At 40.5% G+C, this 21,043-nt stretch overlaps 1 protein-coding gene across 1 annotated transcript in view; it reads right to left on the reverse strand.

Annotated features, from left to right (window-relative positions):
* The window catches only part of tmem240a (transmembrane protein 240a), a 31,904-nt gene extending 11,546 nt beyond the window's left edge, over positions 1-20,358 (reverse strand). The window contains exons 1-3 of the mRNA XM_061985396.2: positions 19,797-20,358; positions 19,414-19,520; positions 12,158-12,366 (exon numbers count right to left, since the gene is read on the reverse strand). Of these exons, the coding sequence (XP_061841380.1) occupies positions 12,158-12,366; positions 19,414-19,520; positions 19,797-19,853 (373 nt within the window). The 5' untranslated portion in view covers positions 19,854-20,358. The remainder of the gene's footprint in view (positions 1-12,157; positions 12,367-19,413; positions 19,521-19,796) is intronic.
* Between the last annotated feature and the right edge of the window lie 685 nt (positions 20,359-21,043).

The raw sequence follows: 21,043 nt of genomic DNA on the forward strand, positions 1-21,043 counted from the left end.
TACCGCTTATTCCCTTTGGGGTCGCGGGGGGCGCTGGAGCCTATCTCAGCTACAATCGGGCGGAAGGCGGGGTACACCCTGGACAAGTCGCCACCTCATCGCAGGGCCAACACAGATAGACAGACAACATTCACACTCACATCCACACACTAGGGCCAATTTAGTGTTGCCAATCAACTTATCCCCAGGTGCATGTCTTTGGAGGTGGGAGGAAGCCGGAGTACCCGGAGGGAACCCACGCAGTCACGGGGAGAACGTGCAAACTCCACACAGAAAGATCCCGAGGCCGGGATTGAACTCACGACTACTCAGGACCTTCGTAATGTGAGGCAGACGCACTAACCCCTCTGCCACCGTGTTGAAAATGATTTGCAAATCATTGTATTCCGTTTATATTTACATCTAACACAATTTCCCAACTCATGGAAACGGGGTTTGTACTTTTCCTTGTTGACATCTCAAGAAGGGTAGAAATACGCACGCACGCACGCACGCACGCACGCACGCACGCACGCACGCACGCACGCACGCACGTACGCGTTATTTGCTGTGTGTCTTCTAATACTATTACAAATATTCATTATGTTTTACTTTTATTAAACTGTGCTTTTATTGCATTTAATGAAAATATTCTCAGCTGGTTGTTGTTTTGGCTTTATATATTATATTATATTATATTATATTATATTATATATTGGATATATTTAATAATGATTAGATAGTTGATCAGCACCTTGTTATGTTTGATACTGTATAGCACTTTCTATTGAATATGATATTATATTCACATTAAACTTTGACTAAAATAGGGACTTTTGGCAAGGCTGGAACCAAGTATTAATATTTGCATTGCTTCGCATGGAGAAATTTGATTTGATTAACTACATAAACTTTTCTATTTGCAAACTCTGTTCAGGAACCCATTAAATTAGTAAATGGAGGCTGCACTGTAGTAAAAAAATTTTTTTAGCAGTAGGCAGCCATCAAAAATACAGAGAAATGGGAAATAAGTGTGGAAAAAAAGGGAACATAGCAAAAGTTATTATAAGAATTTTTGTTGTTGTTGGTTCTTCTAATTATTTATTTATATATATTTATTTGTTGTTGTTGTTGTTTTTCTATTACATCAAAGCATTATTTTCATTATTTTACATGTTTTTTATTTAAAAATAAAATATATATTGTAGCAGTTATTTATATATATTTGTTCAGTTATTTTTCTGTCTTTTTTTTAAATGGGTTAAGATAATTATTATTATTTATATTGATTTGTTGTTGTTCACAAATAGTGATCATGCTGTAGTCCATATTCTAATGGAACATTTTCATTTTCAAAGTTTTGTGTTTGTTTACAAATGTAATAATAGCACGTTTCCTGTGTGAGAAATATTACAGACATTTATTATTAATGACATGTCATTTCATTCAAGTCAACCATCAGCGACTTTGGTGTGATCCTTCAAAGCTGAATGAAGAAGCAAAAAGGACAGGATGTCCTGCACAGAATGCTGTGACATTTGTTTTAAACCCCCCCCCCCCCCCCTAAACCCCCCCCCAAAAAAACAAGAATTTCGTGCCAATTTGTTCCGAAAGACTGACTTCCAGTTTCCATATTTGGATGCGAGCAGATGGCGTTAAAAGTGCACAAAAAACAACAACCTTTCTTGCGTAATCACTTGCACATGTTCATGCATTACAGTTAATAAGGATGGCTACTATTCACATTTAAAACCGATACGGTATTGATTCCCACCACTTTTGTGTGTTAGTAAGCATGAATTGTTTTGGATCAAAAATCTAGCATTTTTATTGCAACATTTAAAAATGAGCTGATTATAACTAATCTTGTTTCATTACCACATTTCTGAGTCAATTTATTTTTGTTGGCATTGAGAATTGCAACAATATCTAAAGATAGTTTGGCTGAGTCCGCTCTCAGTGCTGCTGGAGTGATGGTCAGGTCTTCAAATTAGGGATATATTGTGACCAAAATTAGCACTGTTATTATTATGGCAATATTGTTGAATGTGCTCAGAAAGTACTCAGACACACACTGAAATCTTTAAATTTTTCAAAAAAACTAAAATAAAATGACTCACTTTTAGAAAAGCCACTACAGAAATGTGTATGTTTTGTTAGACTTAGACTTAGACTTCCTTTTATTGTCATTCAAATTTGAACTTTACAGCACAGATAAGAACGAAATTTCATTGCATTAGCTCGTTGTAGTGCAGGATAAAAGAGCTATAAGGTGTAGATATAAATAAATAGATTGTGTTTCTAAAGCTTCACTGATAGCTTTAGTCATTAGTATTTTATGGTAGCGCTTTTATTGTTTTAAATATAAATTTGTTCTGTAGCACTTCAAATGAAAAATGTGATGCAAATAAAATCGTACTTTGTTCAGCAGTCCTTGAACGCATCAAAAAAAACTACCTCGGTCTTGTAATTCTCTGATTATTTGGCCAGGAGCATGGTGTACCTAAAGATGTGGGAGTACCTAATGATGTGGCCAGGAGAGTGGTACCTAATGATGTGGCCAGGAGAGTGGTACCTAATGATGTGGGCAGTAGCAATGTGTACCTAATGACGTGGCCAAATAATGTGGCCAGGAGCATAGTGTACCTAATGACGTGGGTGTACCTAATGATGAGGCCAGGAGCGTGGTGTACCTAGTGATGTGGGTGTACCTAATGATGTGGCCATGAGAGTAATGAAACTAATAATGTGGGTGTACCTAATGATGTGGCCAGGAGAGGGATATACCTAATGATGTGGGTGTACCTAATGATGTGGCCAGGAGCATGGTGTACCTAATGGTGTGGGTGTACCTAATGATGAGGCCAGGAGCATAGTGTACTTAATGATGTGGGTGTACCTAATGATGAGGCCAGGAGCATAGTGTACCTAATTATGTGGGTGTACCTAATGACAAGGCCAGGAGCATGGTGTACCTAATCATGTGGCTGTACCTAATGATGTGGGCAGTAGCAATGTGCACCTAATGACGTGGCCAAATAATGTGGCCAGGAGCTTGGTGTACCTAAGGATGTGTGTGTAGCTAATAATGTGACCAGGAGCATGGTGTACCTAATAGCGTGGGTGTACCTAATAATGTGGCCAGGAGTGTGGTGTACCTAATGACGTGGGTGTACCTAATGATGAGGCCAGGAGCATGGTGTACCTAATGATCTGGCCAGGAGCATGGTGTACTTAGTTATGTGGGTGTACCTAATGACGAGGCCAGGAGCAGGGTGTACCTAATAGCGTGGGTGTACCTAATAATGTGGCCAGGAGCGTGGTGTACCTAATGATGTGGGTGTACCTATTGATGTGGCCAGGAGCATGGTGTACCTAGTTATGGGGATGTACCTAATGACGAGGCCAGGAGCATGGTGTACCTAATAGCGTGGGTGTACCTAATAATGTGGCCAGGAGCGTGGTGTACCTAATGACGTGGGTGTACCTAAAGATGAGGCCAGGAGCATGGTGTACCTAATGATGTGGGTGTACCTATTGATGTGGCCAGGAGCATGGTGTACCTAATGATGTGGCCAGGAGCATGATGTACCTATAATGACGTGGGTGTACCTAATGATGTGGCCAGGAGCATGGTGTACCTAATGATGTGGGTGTACCTATTGATGTGGCCAGGAGCGTGGTGTACCTAATGACGTGGGTGTACCTAATGATGAGGCCAGGAGCATGGTGTACCTAATGATCTGGCCAGGAGCATGGTGTACTTAGTTATGTGGGTGTACCTAATGACGAGGCCAGGAGCAGGGTGTACCTAATAGCGTGGGTGTACCTAATAATGTGGCCAGGAGCGTGGTGTACCTAATGATGTGGGTGTACCTATTGATGTGGCCAGGAGCATGGTGTACCTAGTTATGGGGATGTACCTAATGACGAGGCCAGGAGCATGGTGTACCTAATAGCGTGGGTGTACCTAATAATGTGGCCAGGAGCGTGGTGTACCTAATGACGTGGGTGTACCTAAAGATGAGGCCAGGAGCATGGTGTACCTAATGATGTGGGTGTACCTATTGATGTGGCCAGGAGCATGGTGTACCTAATGATGTGGCCAGGAGCATGATGTACCTATAATGACGTGGGTGTACCTAATGATGTGGCCAGGAGCATGGTGTACCTAATGATGTGGGTGTACCTATTGATGTGGCCAGGAGCGTGGTGTACCTAATGATGTGGGTGTACCTATTGATGAGGCCAGGAGCATGGTGTACCTAATAGCGTGGGTGTACCTCATAATGTGGCCAGGAGCGTGGTGTACCTAATGACGGGTGGGTGTACCTAATGATGAGGCCAGGAGCATGGTGTACCTAATGATGTGGGTGTACCTATTGATGTGGCCAGGAACATGGTGTACCTAATGATGTGGGTATACCTATTGATGTGGCCAGGAGCATAGTGTACCTAATGACGTGGGTGTACCTAATGATGAAGCCAGGAGCATGGTGTACCTAATGACGTGGGTGTACCTAATGATGAAGCCAGGAGCATGATGTACCTATAATGACGTGGGTGTACCTAATGATGTGGCCAGGAGCGTGGTGTACCTAATGATGTGGGTGTACCTATTGATGAAGCCAGGAGCATGGTGTACCTAATGATGTGGCCAGGAGCATGATGTACCTATAATGACGTGGGTGTACCTAATGATGTGGCCAGGAGCGGGGTGTACCTAATGATGTGGGTGTACCTATTGATGAGGCCAGGAGCATGGTGTACCTATAATGACGTGGGTGTACCTAATGATGTGGCCAGGAGCATGGTGTACCTAATGATGTGGGTGTACCTATTGATGTGGCCAGGAGCGTGGTGTACCTAATGATGTGGGTGTACCTATTGATGAGGCCAGGAGCATGGTGTACCTAATAGCGTGGGTGTACCTAATAATGTGGCCAGGAGCGTGGTGTACCTAATGACGGGTGGGTGTACCTAATGATGAGGCCAGGAGCATGGTGTACCTAATGATGTGGGTGTACCTATTGATGTGGCCAGGAACATGGTGTACCTAATGATGTGGGTATACCTATTGATGTGGCCAGGAGCATAGTGTACCTAATGACGTGGGTGTACCTAATGATGAAGCCAGGAGCATGGTGTACCTAATGACGTGGGTGTACCTAATGATGAAGCCAGGAGCATGATGTACCTATAATGACGTGGGTGTACCTAATGATGTGGCCAGGAGCGTGGTGTACCTAATGATGTGGGTGTACCTATTGATGAAGCCAGGAGCATGGTGTACCTAATGATGTGGCCAGGAGCATGATGTACCTATAATGACGTGGGTGTACCTAATGATGTGGCCAGGAGCGGGGTGTACCTAATGATGTGGGTGTACCTATTGATGAGGCCAGGAGCATGGTGTACCTAATGATGTGGGTGATTTCAAGTGAGTTGCTGCTCCTAAAAAATGTCACATGACTAAAATCCGAGCTGACAGCAGATCATCATTACACATAGAAATCATACAATTGTGCGTGTGTGTGTGTGTGTGAACGCGCGTGTGTGAGTGTGCATGTGTGTGTGTGTGTATGTGTGTGTGTGTGTGTGAGTGACGACTCACTTCAAGAAAAGAAGTGACATCTTCATAGAGCAGAATATTATTGAGACTGAAAGTCGTCTTAGTTTCCACAAAGCTCACTTTATTGCAAGCAAGAACTTTCTTCTCACTTCTTAAAGGGGAAGTGCACTTTTTTTGGAATCATTATGAGAGACATGACGAAGGATGGAATTTTTTAAATACATTCTAAATATTAAATAAAGGCAAATAAAAGTCAGCTTATAGGGAGCTCTACTATTCCGCCCATAAAACACAATAAATAACCATCCAAAATGTGCCACGTATGTTTAAAATTATGAAAATATGTAAATATTACATGTTACTACATGACATACATACCTACATCATGTAAATATTACATATTATTATAAATATTACTACATTACATATATACTTACACCATGTAAATATTACATGTTATTATAAGTGTTACTACATGACATATATACTTACATCATGTAAATATTACATATTATTATAAATGTTACTATATTACATATATACTTACATCATGTAAATATTACATATTATTATAAATATTACTACATTACATATATACTTACATCATGTATATATTACATTATAAATGTTACTACATTACATATATACTTACATCATGTATATAAAACCTTGACAGAGTTGTTTGGATGTTTTTTAGGGCTTTACAGGCAGCATAGAGTGACTCTCATAGGCTCCGTTGTAAGCGGACTTTTGATCGCATGTATTTCATATTTAGTATGCAAAAAAAAAAATCCATCCGTCGTCATGTCTTTCATAATGACTGTGAACGATAGGCAAAATTCCAGATAAAAGTGCAATTACCCTTTAAATTGTTCACCAAATAGAAGTTCACCAAAGATCCGGAATATTCTCCATGGTTTTTAAGAACCTTCTGCAAAAACACTGGTCAAATATCCTCCATATAGCATGGTTATATGGGTCTACTGCAAAAACACTAGTCAAAGATCCTCTATATAGCATGGTTATATGGGTCTACTGCAAAAACACTAGTCAAAGATCCTCTATATAGCATGGTTATATGGGTCTACTGCAAAAACACTAGTCAAAGATCCTCTAAATAGCATGAATATATGGGTCTACTGCAAAAACACTAGTCAAGGGTCATTTATATAGCATGGGTATATGGGTTTACTGCTAACACACTGGTCAAAGATCCTCTAAATAGCATGAATATATGGGTCTACTGCAAAAACACTAGTCAAGGGTCATTTATATAGCATGGGTATATGGGTTTACTGCTAACACACTAGCCAAAGATCCTCTATATAGCATGGTTATATAGGTCTACTGCAAAAACACTAGTCAAAGATCCTCTAAATAGCATGAATATATGGGTCTACTGCAAAAACACTAGTCAAGGGTCATTTATATAGCATGGGTATATGGGTTTACTGCCAACACACTGGTCAAAGATCCTCTATATAGCATGGGTATATGGGTCTACTGCAAAAACACTGATCAAATATCTTCTATATAGCATGGGAATATGGGTCTACTGCAAAAACACTAGTCAAAGATCATCTATACAGCATGGGTATAATGGTCTACAGCAGGGGTCCCCAAACTACGGCCCGCCAGCATCCGCAATCCGGCCCGCGAGAAGTCCCAAGTTAAAAACAAAAAACACAAAAACATTTTTTTTTGTTTTTGTTTGTTTAATTATTATCTATTATCTGTCCCTTCTCATCGATTTGCTACTGCTTGTTACTCTCGGTGTCTCCTAGCTGCTTAGGCAAATGATATTGTCTAAAAATGCATTTTTCCATCGATAACATGACATCATTGCGGCCAGTGCACGCTCTTTCAGTCAATTAGTGTGCGAGGAATATATATATATATATATATATATATATATATATATATATATATATATATATATATATATATATATATATATATATATATATATATATATATACAGGTAAAAGCCAGTAAATTAGAATATTTTGAAAAACTTGATTTATTTCAGTAATTGCATTCAAAAGGTGTAACTTGTACATTATATTTATTCATTGCACACAGACTGATGCATTCAAATGTTTATTTCATTTAATTTTGATGATTTGAAGTGGCAACAAATGAAAATCCAAAATTCTGTGTGTCACAAAATTAGAATATTACTTAAGGCTAATACAAAAAAGGGATTTTTAGAAATGTTGGCCAACTGAAAAGTATGAAAATGAAAAATATGAGCATGTACAATACTCAATACTTGGTTGGAGCTCCTTTTGCCTCAATTACTGCGTTAATGCGGCGTGGCATGGAGTCGATGAGTTTCTGGCACTGCTCAGGTGTTATGAGAGCCCAGGTTGCTCTGATAGTGGCCTTCAACTCTTCTGCGTTTTTGGGTCTGGCATTCTGCATCTTCCTTTTCACAATACCCCACAGATTTTCTATGGGGCTAAGGTCAGGGGAGTTGGCGGGCCAATTTAGAACAGAAATACCATGGTCCGTAAACCAGGCACGGGTAGATTTTGCGCTGTGTGCAGGCGCCAAGTCCTGTTGGAACTTGAAATCACCAAAAAAAAAATGATTCCCGGGCGCGGCCACCGCTGCTGCCCACTGCTCCCCTCACCTCCCAGGGGGTGATCAAGGGTGATGGGTCAAATGCAGAGAATAATCTCGCCACACCTAGTGTGTGTGTGTGACAATCATTGGTACTTTAACTTTTAACTTTAAATCTCCATCTCCATAGAGCAGGTCAGCAGCAGGAAGCATGAAGTGCTCTAAAACTTGCTGGTAGACGGCTGCGTTGACCCTGGATCTCAGGAAACAGAGTAGACCGACACCAGCAGATGACATGGCACCCCAAACCATCACCCAACCATGCAAATTTTGCATTTCCTTTGGAAATCGAGGTCCCAGAGTCTGGAGGAAGACAGGAGAGGCACAGGATCCACGTTGCCTGAAGTCTAGTGTAAAGTTTCCACCATCAGTGATGGTTTGGGGTGCCATGTCATCTGCTGGTGTCGGTCCACTCTGTTTCCTGAGATCCAGGGTCAACGCAGCCGTCTACCAGCAAGTTTTAGAGCACTTCATGCTTCCTGCTGCTGACCTGCTCTATGGAGATGGAGATTTCAAGTTCCAACAGGACTTGGCGCCTGCACACAGCGCAAAATCTACCCGTGCCTGGTTTACGGACCATGGTATTTCTGTTCTAAATTGGCCCGCCAACTCCCCTGACCTTAGCCCCATAGAAAATCTGTGGGGTATTGTGAAAAGGAAGATGCAGAATGCCAGACCCAAAAACGCAGAAGAGTTGAAGGCCACTATCAGAGCAACCTGGGCTCTCATAACACCTGAGCAGTGCCAGAAACTCATCGACTCCATGCCACGCCGCATTAACGCAGTAATTGAGGCAAAAGGAGCTCCAACCAAGTATTGAGTATTGTACATGCTCATATTTTTCATTTTCATACTTTTCAGTTGGCCAACATTTCTAAAAATCCCTTTTTTGTATTAGCCTTAAGTAATATTCTAATTTTGTGACACACGGAATTTTGGATTTTCATTTGTTGCCACTTCAAATCATCAAAATTAAATGAAATAAACATTTGAATGTATCAGTCTGTGTGCAATGAATACATATAATGTACAAGTTACACCTTTTGAATGCAATTACTGAAATAAATCAAGTTTTTCAAAATATTCTAATTTACTGGCTTTTACCTGTATATATATATATACATACAAACATATATATAAAGTTTGGGGACCTCTGGTCTGCAGCAAACACACTGGTCAAATATCCTCTATATAGCATGGGTATAATGGTCTACTGTAAAAAACACTAGTCAAAGATCCTCTATATAGCATGGGTATAATGGTTTACTGCAAAAACACTAGTCAAAGATCCTCTATATGACAGGAGCGCTTTGCTGTTTATCAGGACTCGCTGGGGGAAAAATGCTGGTCAAGATCCTCTACTGTGTGTCTAGAGTTCTGCTGTTTTTAATGGACCTATTGAAAAAACACATGTCAAAGATCCTCTACACAACAGGAGTGCTCTGCTGTTTTTAAGAACTAACTTCATAAACACTAGTAAAATATCCTCTATATCAGTGGTCCCCAACCACCGGGCCGTGGCCCGGTACCAGTCCGTGGATCGATTGGTACCGGGCCGCACAAGAAATACATTTTTTTATTTTTTTATTTATTTTTTTTAATTATTAAATCAACATAAAAACACAAGATACACTTACAATTAGTGCACCAACCCAAAAAACCTCCCTCCCCCATTTACACTCATTCACACTCATTCGCACAAAAGGGTTGTTTCTTTCTGTTATTAATATTCTGGTTCCTACATTATATATCAATATATATCAATACAGTCTGCAGGGATACAGTCTGTAAGCACACATGATTGTATTTTTTTATGACAAAAAAAAAAATTAAAAAAAATACCATACCCCCAGATCCTCTATATAACAAACGTGCTCTGCTGTTTTTAAGAACTAACTTCATAAACACTAGTCAAAGATCCTTTATACGACAAAAGTATTCTGCTGTTTTTAAGAACTAACTTCATAAACCCTAGTCAAAGATCCTCTCTGTGACAAACGTGCTACGCGTTTTAAAGAACTAACTTAATAAACCCTCGTCAAAGATCCTCTATAAGACAAACGTGCTACGCGTTTTAAAGAACTAACTTCATAAACCCTAGTCAAAGATCCTCTATATGACAAACGTGCTACGCGTTTTAAAGCACTAACTTAATAAACCCTAGTCAAAGATCCTCTATATGACAAAAGTGGTCTGCTGTTTTTAAGAACTAACTTCATAAACCCTAGTCAAATATCCTCTATATGACAAAAGTGTTCTGCTGTTTTTAAGAACTAACTTCATAAACACTAGTCAAAGATCCTCTATATAACAAACGTGCTCTGCTGTTTTTAAGAACTAACTTCATAAACACTAGTCAAAGATCCTCTATATAACAAACGTGCTCTGCTGTTTTTAAGAACTAACTTCATAAACACTAGTCAAAGATCCTCTATACGACAAAAGTATTCTGCTGTTTTTAAGAACTAACTTCATAAACCCTAGTCAAAGATCCTCTATATGACAAACGTGCTACGCGTTTTAAAGAACTAACTTAATAAACCCAAGTCAAAGATCCTCTATATGACAAATGTGCTCTGCTGTTTTTAAGAACTAACTTCATAAACATTAGTCAAAGATCCTCTATATGACAAAAGTATTCTGCTGTTTTTAAGAACTAACTTCATAAACACTAGTCAAAGATCCTCTATATGACAAAAGTGCTCTGTTGTTTTTAAGAACTAACTGAAAAAACACTAGTCAAAGATCCTCTATATGACAAATGTGCTCTGCTGTTTTTAAGAACTAACTTCACAAACACTAGTCAAAGATCCTCTATACGACAAAAGTATTCTGCTGTTTTTAAGAACTAACTTCATAAACACTAGTCAAAGATCCTCTATATGACAAAAGTGCTCTGTTGTTTTTAAGAACTAACTGCAAAAACACTAGTCAAAGATTCTCCAAATGACATACCGGTACGTGTTTTGCTGTTCTTAAGAACTAACTGCATAAACACTAGTCAAAGATCCTCTATATAACAAGAGTGTTATGCTGTTTATTAGGAATTGGTGTAGAAATGCTGGTCAAAGATCCTCTATAAGACAGGATTACTCTGCTGCAGTAAAAAACTTTTAGTCGCTCCCAAGATTTGGGCAGAGGGTGGTGTGTAACCATGGCGACAGGCTTGCAGGGTGGTGTGTAACCATGGCAACAGGATAGCAGAGTGGTGTGTAACTATGACGACAGGTTTGCAGAATGGTGTGTAACCATGGCGACAGGTTTGCAGGTTGGTGTGTAAACATGGCGACAGGTTTACAGGGTAGTGTGTAACCATGGCGACAGGCTTGCAGGGTGGTGTGTAACCATGGCGACAGGCTTGCATGGTGATGTGTAACCATGGCGACATGTTTGCAGGGTGGTGTGTAACCATGGCAACAGGTTAGCAGTGTGGTGTGTAACTATGACGACAGGTTTGCAGGGTGGTGTGTAACCATGGCGACAGGCTTGCAGGGTAGTGTGTAAGCATGGCAACAGGCTTGCAGGGTGGTGTGTAACCTTGGTGACAGGTTTGCAGGGTGGTGTGTAACCATGGCAACAGGTTTGCAGGGTGGTGTGTAAGCATGGCGACAGTTTTGCAGGTTAGTGTGTAAACATGGCGACAGGTTTACAGGGTAGTGTGTAACCATGGTGACAGGCTTGGAAGGTGGTGTGTAACCATGGCGACAGGCTTGCAGAGTGGTGTGTAACCTTGGCGACAGGTTTGCAAGGTGGTGTATAACCATGGCGACAGGTTTGCAGGTTGGTGTGTAAACATGGTGACAGGTTTACAGGCTAGTGTGTAGCCATGGCGACAGGCTTGCAGGGTGGTGTGTAACCATGGCGACAGGTTTGCAGGATGGTGTGCAACCAAATGAATTGCATTGCATGAAGTAGACCTTTCACAATGGCCGCAGTTTGACCCAAGAACGGACGATCGGGTGGAGGATGAGGAGGTCTTACCGTAATAGCGGCTGGACCTCCAGGCCCTGACGGCACAGTGCAGCACGCCGTCCAACCACAGCAGGAGCCAACTGATGCAGAAGCCCAGCAGCAGGCCCAGCATGAGGTCCATCTCCTGCTTGGTCACGCTGTCGCTCACAAAGTAGTTCTCTGACGAGTCCACCAGGGAATGGTCGCCGTCGTACGGGATCACGTAGTGCACGTGATGTCTGCGCACAGTGACATAACCTACATTAGTGCCAGCTACAACCCCACTCTAGTCATCCCTCTTCTGTACAACAGTGCAGGGTTCAAAGTCAGCTGGGATAGGCTCCAGCTCTCCTACAACCCTCAACATTGTACAAACCCCGTTTCCATAGGAGTTGGGAAATTGTGTTCGATGTAAATATAAACGGAATACAATGATTTGCAAATAATTTTCAACCCATATTCAGTTGAATATGCTACAAAGACAACATATTTGATGTTCAAACTGATAAACATTTTTTTGTGTGCAAATAATCATTAACTTTAGAATTTGATGCCAGCAACACGTGACAAAGAAGTTGGGAAAGGTGGCAATAAATACTGATAAAGTTGAGGAATGCTTATCAAACACTTTTTTGGAACATCCCGCAGGTGAACAGGCAAATTGGGAACAGGTGGGTGCCATGATTGGGTATAAAAGTAGATTCCATGAAATGCTCAGTCATTCACAAACAAGGATGGGGCGAGGGTCACCACTTTGTCAACAAATGCGTGAGCAAATTGTTGAACAGTTTAAGAAAAACCTTTCTCAACCAGCTATTGCAAGGAATTTAGGGATTTCACCATCTACGGTCCGTAATATCATCAAAGGGTTCAGAGAATCTGGAGAAATCACTGCACGTAAGCAGCTAAGCCCGTGACCTTCGATCCTTCAGGCTGTACTGCATCAACAAGCGACATCAGTGTGTAAAGGATATCACCACATGGGCTCAGGAACACTTCAGAAACCCACTGTCAGTAACTACAGTTGGTCGCTACATCTGTAAGTGCAAGTTAAAACTCTCCTATGCAAGGCCAAAACCGTTTATCAACAACACCCAGAAACGCCGTCGGCTTCGCTGGGCCTGAGCTCATCTAAGATGGACTGATACAAAGTGAAAAAGTGTTCTGTGGTCTGACGAGTCGACATTTCAAATTGTTTTTGGAAACTGTAGACGTCGTGTCCTCCGGACCAAAGAGGAAAAGAACAATCCGGATTGTTATAGGCGCAAAGTGGAAAAGCCAGCATCTGTGATGGTATGGGGGTGTATTAGTGCCCAAGACATGGGTAACTTACACATCTGTGAAGGCGCCATTAATGCTGAAAGGTACATACAGGTTTTGGAGCAACATATGTTGCCATCCAAGCAACGTTACCATAGACGCCCCTGCTTATTTCAGCAAGACAATTCCAAGCCACGTGCTACATCAACTTGGCTTCATAGTAAAAGAGTGCGGGTACTAAACTGGCCTGCCTGTAGTCCAGACCTGTCTCCCATTGTTAATGTGTGGCGCATTATGAAGCCTAAAATACCACAACGGAGACCCCCGGACTGTTGAACAACTTAAGCTGTACATCAAGCAAGAATGGGAAAGAATTCCACCTGAGAAGCTTAAAAAATGTGTCTCCTCAGTTCCCAAACGTTTACTGAGTGTTGTTAAAAGGAAAGGCCGTGTAACACAGTGGTGAACATGCCCTTTCCCAACTACTTTGGCACGTGTTGCAGCCATGAAATTCTAAGTTAATTATTATTGGCAAAAAAAAAAAAGTTTATGAGTTTGAACATCAAATATCTTGTCTTTGTAGTGCATTCAATTGAATATGGGTTGAAAATGATTTGCAAATCATTGTATTCCGTTTATATTTACATCTAACACAATTTCCCAACTCATATGGAAACGGGGTTTGTACATGGAAGAACACTCAATATGACTATTAGTAGTAATAACATTAATAACAATAACATTAATAATAATACATCCATCCATTTTCTACCGCTTATTCCCTTTGGGGTCGCGGGGGGCGCTGGAGCCTATCTCAGCTACAATGGACAAGTCGCCACCTCATCGCAGGGCCAACACAGATAGACAGACAACATTCACACTCACATCCACACACTAGGGCCAATTTAGTGTTGCCAATCAACTTATCCCCAGGTGCATGTCTTTGGAGGTGGGAGGAAGCCGGAGTACCCGGAGGGAACCCACGCAGTCACGGGGAGGACATGCAAACTCCACACAGAAAGATCCCGAGCCCGGGATTGAACCCAAGACTACTCAGGACCTTCGTATTGTGAGGCAGATGCACTAACCCCTCTGCCACCGTGAAGCCCAATAATAATACAATAAATACAAATTTACAGGCTTACAGTTCAAAGTCAGCTGGGATAGGCTCCAGCTCCCCTACAACCCTCAACGTTGTACATGGTAGAACATCAAACATGACTAGTCCTAATAATACCAATAATAATAGATCAAATGTACAGGCTCAGGGTCCAAAGTCAGCTGGGATAGGCTCCAGCTTCCCTATAACCCTCAACATTGTACATGGTAGAACATTAAACATGACTACATCTACTGATAATAATAATAATAATAATAATAATAATAATAATAATAATAATAATAATAATAATAATAATACAATAAATAAAAATGTACAGGCTCGGGGTCCAAAGTCAGCTGGGATAGGCTTCAGCTCCCTTACAACCCTCAACATTGTACATGGAAGAACACTCCATATGACTAGTACTAATAACACTAATAATAATAATAATAATTGATGTTCCGCAGCCTCCGAAGCAGAACCTCCAGGTTCTGTAACAGCTTCTTCCCTCAGGCCGTAAGACTCTTGAACGCATCATAATTAAATGATCCCCTCAACTCCCCCCAAAATGGATTAACTCGCTGGAATAAAAAAGACAATATAACATACATCCATAAACGTGGACGCATGTGAAAAAGTGCAATATATTTATCTGTACAGTAATCTATTTATTTATTTATATATATTTATTTATTTTATATATATATATATTATATATATTATTTATATATATTTATTTATTTATTTATATATGCACCTTATTGCTTTTTTATCCTGCACTACCATGAGCTTATGTAACGAAATTTCGTTCTTATCTGTGCTGTAAAGTTAAAATTTGAATGACAATAAAAAGGAAGTCTAAGCCTAAGTCTATAATCACAATTATATTAATAATACAATAAATAAAAATGTACAGGCTTAGAGACCAAAGTCAGCTGGGATAGGCTCCAGCTCCCCTACAACCCTCAACGTTGTACATGGAAGAACACTATATATGACTAGTACTAATGACATTAATAATAATAATAATAATACAACAAATAAAAATGTACAGGCTTAGGATCTAACATCATCTGGGCTAGGCTCCAGCTCCCCTAGGACCCTCAATGTTGTATATGGAAGAACACTGAATATGACTAGTACTAACAACATTAATAATAATAATAATAATACAATAAATAAAAATGTCCAAAGTCAGCTGGGATAGGCTCCAGCTCCCCTACAACCCTGAACGTTGTACATGGTAGAACATTAAATATGACTAATAATACAAATAATAATAATTATAATTATAATAATACCAATAATACAAATAATAGAAATGTACTGGCTCAGGTCCCACAGTCAGCTGGGATAGGCTCCAGCTTCCCTATAGCACTGAACATTGTACGTGGTAGAACATTAAATATGACAACTAGTAGTATTAACAACAACAATAATTAACAAAAAAATGAAAATATACAAGCTCATGGTGCAAAGTCAACTGGGATAGCCTCCAGCTTCCCTATAACCCTGAACATTGTACATGGTAGAACATGAAATATGTCAACTAGTACTAATAACAATAATACAAATTATACAAACAAAAAGGTACAGACTCGGGTCTCAAAGTCAGCTGGGGTAGGCTCCAGCTTCCCTATAACCCTAAATATTGTACATGGTAGAACATTAAATATGACTACTAATAATAATAACAATAATAAAAATCATACAAATAACAAAAAGTTACAGACTCGGGTCCCAAAGTCAGCTGGGATAAGCTCCAGTTTCCCTATAACCCTAAACATTGTACATGGTAGAACAATAAATATGACTACTACTAATAACAATACTGATAATAAAAATCATACAAATAACAAAAATGTACATGCTTAGGATCCAATGTCCGCTGGGATAGGCTCCAGCTTGACTTTGCACCTGACCATAATACGTGGGAGAACATTAAATACGACTACTACTACTACAAATAATAATAATAATAATTACAATAATAAAAATAACAGAAATGTACAGACTCAGGGTCTACTACATGGAGCCTGTGCACCACTAGTGGTACACTGAAGAATCACTGACTTAAATATTCCAACACAGTGTTACAGTTCAAACTGTGTGTAATGCTACAGTGGACAAAAATATGAAATATACTTCTTAAATAAAACCTCTGCCTTGTTTTTTAATGAATGCGTAGGCCTACTACGCTACTGTAGTTTAATGTTGGTCATTATGGTGGTACTTGGAAGTGCTTTCTGAGTTGGTATTTGGTGGACTATATATGTGTGTGTGTATATATATATATATATATATATGTGTGTGTGTGTGTGTGCGTGTGTGTGTGTGTGTGTGTGTGTGTGTGTGTGTGTGTGTGTGTGTGTGTGTGCGTGTGTGTGTGTGTGACTTATTTTTACACGCTTATGAGAGGGGCCCTTTTGGATCCCCAAGAAAAGTGTGTGTATGTTTTGTTTTTATATTAAAACTGTCATTGCTCACAAATGATATTGAAACAAAGATAATGCTGTTATGAAGTATTTACATATTTAAGGCTTCAATTACTTCACATGAAATATTCCACTTTGGAAAACGTTCTGGGGAAAATATCACATATTATAAAAACAGTGTTTTGTTTTGTTTTTAAATAAAAAAGGGCAAAACACGTTAAAAGATTTTTTTTAGGGCAACGGATATATCTGAAGTTGATCTAGAAATATCTAACAAATTAAAATTTTTAATATTTTTACCACTTTTATGAGTGTGGACCTTTAGTGTGATTTTTCTTTAAATCGTCATTGTTTAAAAATAATAATATTGAATCGAAATCAATGTTGCTACGAATTATTTACATATTTAAGGTTCTAATTACTTCACATCAAATATGAACATTTTTTGGCGGGAAAATATTCCATATTTTCTAGAGGTTTCTCTTTTACAAAAAGGGCATAAAACAAAAAACAAAAATTAAAACTTTATGTCAACGGCTAGATCTGATATTTTAGCGTTGGCAGTAAAAAAAATTGACATTATTTATTTTCAACACTCGTATGAGTGGGACCCTTTTGGATCCCTGAGACCTTAAGTCTTTTTTATTGTTGCTCAAAAAATAGTAATGAACTAAAATCCATGTTGTTATGAATTATTGACCTATTTAAGGTTCCACTTACTTCACATGGAATATTCCAATTTAAAAAATGTTTAGGGGAAATATGTACAGTATATATACAACTTATTTTTAACACTTTTATGAGTGAGACCCTTTTGGATCCTTGAGACATTTAGTGTGACTTTTATTAAAACTGTTATTGCTCAAAAAACACTATTGAATGAAAATCAATGTTGTCGTGAATTATTGACCTATTTAGGGCTCCAATTGTCATGTCTGTGATCATGTTTTGTTTAAGTTATATCCTGTTTGGTTTTTGGACTCTTTTTGGTTCCTGTTTTCACTCCATTGTTTTGTCACCATAGCAACCATTAGTTTCACCTGTTTCACATTTTGAGTCACGCACCTGTTGTCACTAATCATGTCACCATTATTTAAGCTTACAGTTGCCTGGCAGTCGGCCTGGCGACATTACCTCTGTTACGTCTACAAACTCTTGTTACCCATGCTACGCTTGCTACCATAGTTTATGCTTCATGCCATGCCAAGTAAGTTTTGTTTTTCCATGTCACAGTTAGCGAGTTTTGTTTTATGTCCATAGTTTCTGTCCATGTGTCAGTATTGTTTTCATAGTCACGTTTGTTCTCCGCCTTGTGTGCGCCTTTTGTTTGTTCTTTTGTTAGTGTAGAATTAAATTATGTTCTAACCTTCACGCCATGTCCGATCCAACTTTTCTTGCATCTCGGGAAAACAAACCCCCCCAAAGACCAAGTCTTGACACTAATTACTTCACATCAAATATGAATATTTTGACTGAGACCCTCTTGGGTCCCCGGGACCTTTAGTGGGATTTTTATTAAAACTGTCATTGCTCAAAAAATACTATTGAATGAAAATCAAAGTTGTTATGAAGTATTTATAGGGCTCCAATTACTTCACATCAAATATTAATATTTTGACTGAGACCCTTTTGGGTCCCCGGGGCCTTTAGTTTTATTTTTATTAAAACTGCCATTGCTCAAAAAATATTATTGAAAGAAAATCAATGTTGTTATGAAGTATTTATAGGGCTCCAATTACTTCACATCAAATATGAATATTTTGACTGAGACCCTTTTGGGTCGCCGGGGCCTTTGACAGAGTGGCGCCATAACAGTTGTCATATAAATTGTATTGCTTTTGAAAAAAATAAAATAAAATGGTACCCGCATCTTTTAATTTTTCAGTGGAAAAAGTTTGGACACTCCTGCTTTCGGATAGCAGTTTCACCCTGTAACAGACCATTCCTATACGGTTACGATCACAAACCTTACGATATCATATTTGCCGGTTGGATTAATTGCACTGGTGGCTCCCAAAATCTTTGTTGGCGTCAAAATATGACCCAAAAGGGGTGTCAGGTATGAAAGCATGACCACCATAAATGAACGTGGAGTGTTGCTATCGGCGACACTGAATCCTGCATTGATGGTGTACCTAATGTTTTGTCTGCCGCGTGTAGCATTTTGCATCAGTCCGGAGAGAAGAAAAAGGAGGCCGATATTTGCCCTGCAGTCAGTGTGTGACATCCTTACTCTTATTAGCACCACGCTGCAGATATGATAATTATCATATTTATCATTATTGCAGCTATGTTTGCTTTATTCTCGCCACAAGGCCCGAGCGCTCGTGTGTGTGTATGTGTGTGTGTGTGTGTGTGTGTGTGCACTTGATGCTCACACTCCGTCACCTATTTATGGCGCCTCCGACACACACCTTGGCAGGCTGCATGCAGCAAAAGGCTCCCGATGCATGCAAGAGACAGAAATCCGACTGTTGCCGGGGGTTTACCTCCCACAGTTGCAGTGGCAGACGCGGTCCTCCCCTCGCAGATGTGGCAGGATGTAGTTGTGGAAGCGATCCAGTAGCGCGTTCATGTCCATTAAGCAGGCGATCGCCTGCAAACACGCACGCCGCTCAGCCGGGACATGAGCAGCAAAAAAGGTGCATATTGATCCAAAAGAAGAATAATAATAGAAAGAGATCACTCGTGGAGAACCGAGGAGGGGGAGAAAGAAAGCGGAGAGGAGGAGAGAAGATGCTGAGGAGGAGAGGATGAAGAGGAGGAGGATTGGGGGGCGGGGGGGGTCTGAAAATGGATGATTTATTTATGACAAAATCTGCAAGGTTATTTGCAGCAAAATATAAAATGAAGATAATTGCTGAGTTCTTACCATAACAAGTGAAGCACCGAGAATCATAAAAATCATGGTGGTTGTGATCATATGCATCCAAACTTGCGTTCTTCCGTCCTACCCGCGGCGGTGCTCGCACTCCGGCTGGGCTCAGCAGGGCTCCTCCCGGGGGGAGCCGCTCATGGAGCCGCCGCACAGCAGCCGCTGGCTCCCGGTGTGCACCCCTCCCTTCTACCGCCGGTGTCCTCTCCCGCTGTCGGCAGCGGCACTGCGGGCCCCTTTACCCCGGCGGAGGATTGACGCGAGCCGCGCGGGTCCTCTTCTAGTAATCAGGGATCCGATTCATTTTGGGCGAATCGCGGGGAAATGAAAACGGTGGCCGGGTTACTCCACCTCAGTACCGGAAAATTGTGTCCTCCATGCGGCCCGAAAGGCTCACTGTCTCCCGCGGGGTGGACGCGTCCAAAGCTGGCGTCTTCATCGACGTGAGGGTGTGGTTAGTCCCGGCCTGCGCCCTCAGTCCTCATGGCCGGTCGGCGTGCATCAATCCCGGACACGCATGGCGAGGCTGTCCCGTCCTGCTGGACCTTCGACGGTAGCATCTTAGCGACAGCACCTGTATCGGACACGGCCGTGCGCGCGCCACTGCATGGTGTGGATACAAATGTCGATGATGTCGATACCAGGATAGCACTATCTGTATCGAGCCGATACTGGCGCGATGGCATCTTTATATATATATATACAGTCGTGGTCAAAAGTGTACATCCACTTGTAAAGAACATAATGTCATGGCTGTCTTGAGTTTCCAATAATTTCTACAACTCTTATTTTTTTGTGAGGGAGTGAAGTGAAGTGAATTATATTTATATAGCGCTTTTCTCTAGTGACTCAAAGCGCTTTACATAGTGAAACCCATTATCTAAAATACATTTAAACCAGTGTGGGTGGCACTGGGAGCAGGTGGGTAAAGTGTCTTGCCCAGTGATTGGAGCACATACTTGTTTGTCACAAAAAACATTCATAAAGTTTGGTTCTTTTATGACTTTATTATGGGTCTACTGGAAATGTGAGCAAATCTGCTGGTTCAAAAGTATACATACAGCAATGTTAATATTTGCTTACATGACCACAGAACTTTCTTCCAGAAGGCCTTATCTTTGACCATGTGATGTCAGATGAAACAAAAATTGAGCTGTTTGGCAACAATACCCAGCAATTTGTTTGGAGGAGAGGCCTTTAATTCCAGGAACACCATGTCTACCGTCAAACATGGTGGTGGTAGT

The sequence above is a fragment of the Nerophis lumbriciformis genome, linkage group LG23 (assembly GCF_033978685.3).
Source record: "Nerophis lumbriciformis linkage group LG23, RoL_Nlum_v2.1, whole genome shotgun sequence".
Classification (NCBI taxonomy): Eukaryota; Metazoa; Chordata; class Actinopteri; order Syngnathiformes; family Syngnathidae; genus Nerophis; species Nerophis lumbriciformis.